At 52.7% G+C, this 484-nt stretch overlaps 1 protein-coding gene across 1 annotated transcript in view; it reads right to left on the bottom strand.

The window, feature by feature from the left end:
- LOC108795662 (neuropathy target esterase-like) overlaps positions 1-484 on the bottom strand; it is a 68,648-nt gene that overhangs the window by 61,491 nt on the left and 6,673 nt on the right. Inside the window, exon 3 of the mRNA XM_018566953.1 lies at positions 27-403. Within this exon, the coding sequence (XP_018422455.1) occupies positions 27-403 (377 nt within the window). The remainder of the gene's footprint in view (positions 1-26; positions 404-484) is intronic.

Raw genomic sequence — 484 nt, 5'->3', positions numbered from 1 at the left:
TCTTGGTAGCACTGGGACAGGCAGACTTGGGTTTGTGGAGATGAAAGGGTCTTGGTAGCACTGTGACAGGCAGACGTAGGTTTGTGGAGATGAAAGGGTCTTGGTAGCACTGGGACAGGCAGACTTGGGTTTGTGGAGATGAAAGGGTCTTGGTAGCACTGGGACAGGCAGACTTGGGTTTGTGGAGATGAAAGGGTCTTGGTAGCACTGGGACAGGCAGACGTAGGTTTGTGGAGATGAAAGCATCTTGGTAGCACTGGGACAGGCAGACTTGGGTTTGTGGAGATGAAAGGGTCTTGGTAGCACTGTGACAGGCAGACGTAGGTTTGTGGAGATGAAAGGGTCTTGGTAGCACTGGGACAGGCAGACTTGGGTTTGTGGAGATGAAAGGGTCTTGGTAGCACTGGGACAGGCAGACTTGGGTTTGTGGAGATGAAAGGGTCTTGGTCGCACTGGGACAGGCAGACGTAGGTTTGTGGAGATG

The sequence above is a fragment of the Nanorana parkeri genome, unplaced genomic scaffold (assembly GCF_000935625.1).
Source record: "Nanorana parkeri isolate BGI_ZX_2015 unplaced genomic scaffold, ASM93562v1 scaffold991, whole genome shotgun sequence".
NCBI lineage: Eukaryota > Metazoa > Chordata > Amphibia > Anura > Dicroglossidae > Nanorana > Nanorana parkeri.
Note: the sequence above shows the minus strand (reverse complement) of the source record. Positions and strands in the feature narration are given on the sequence as shown.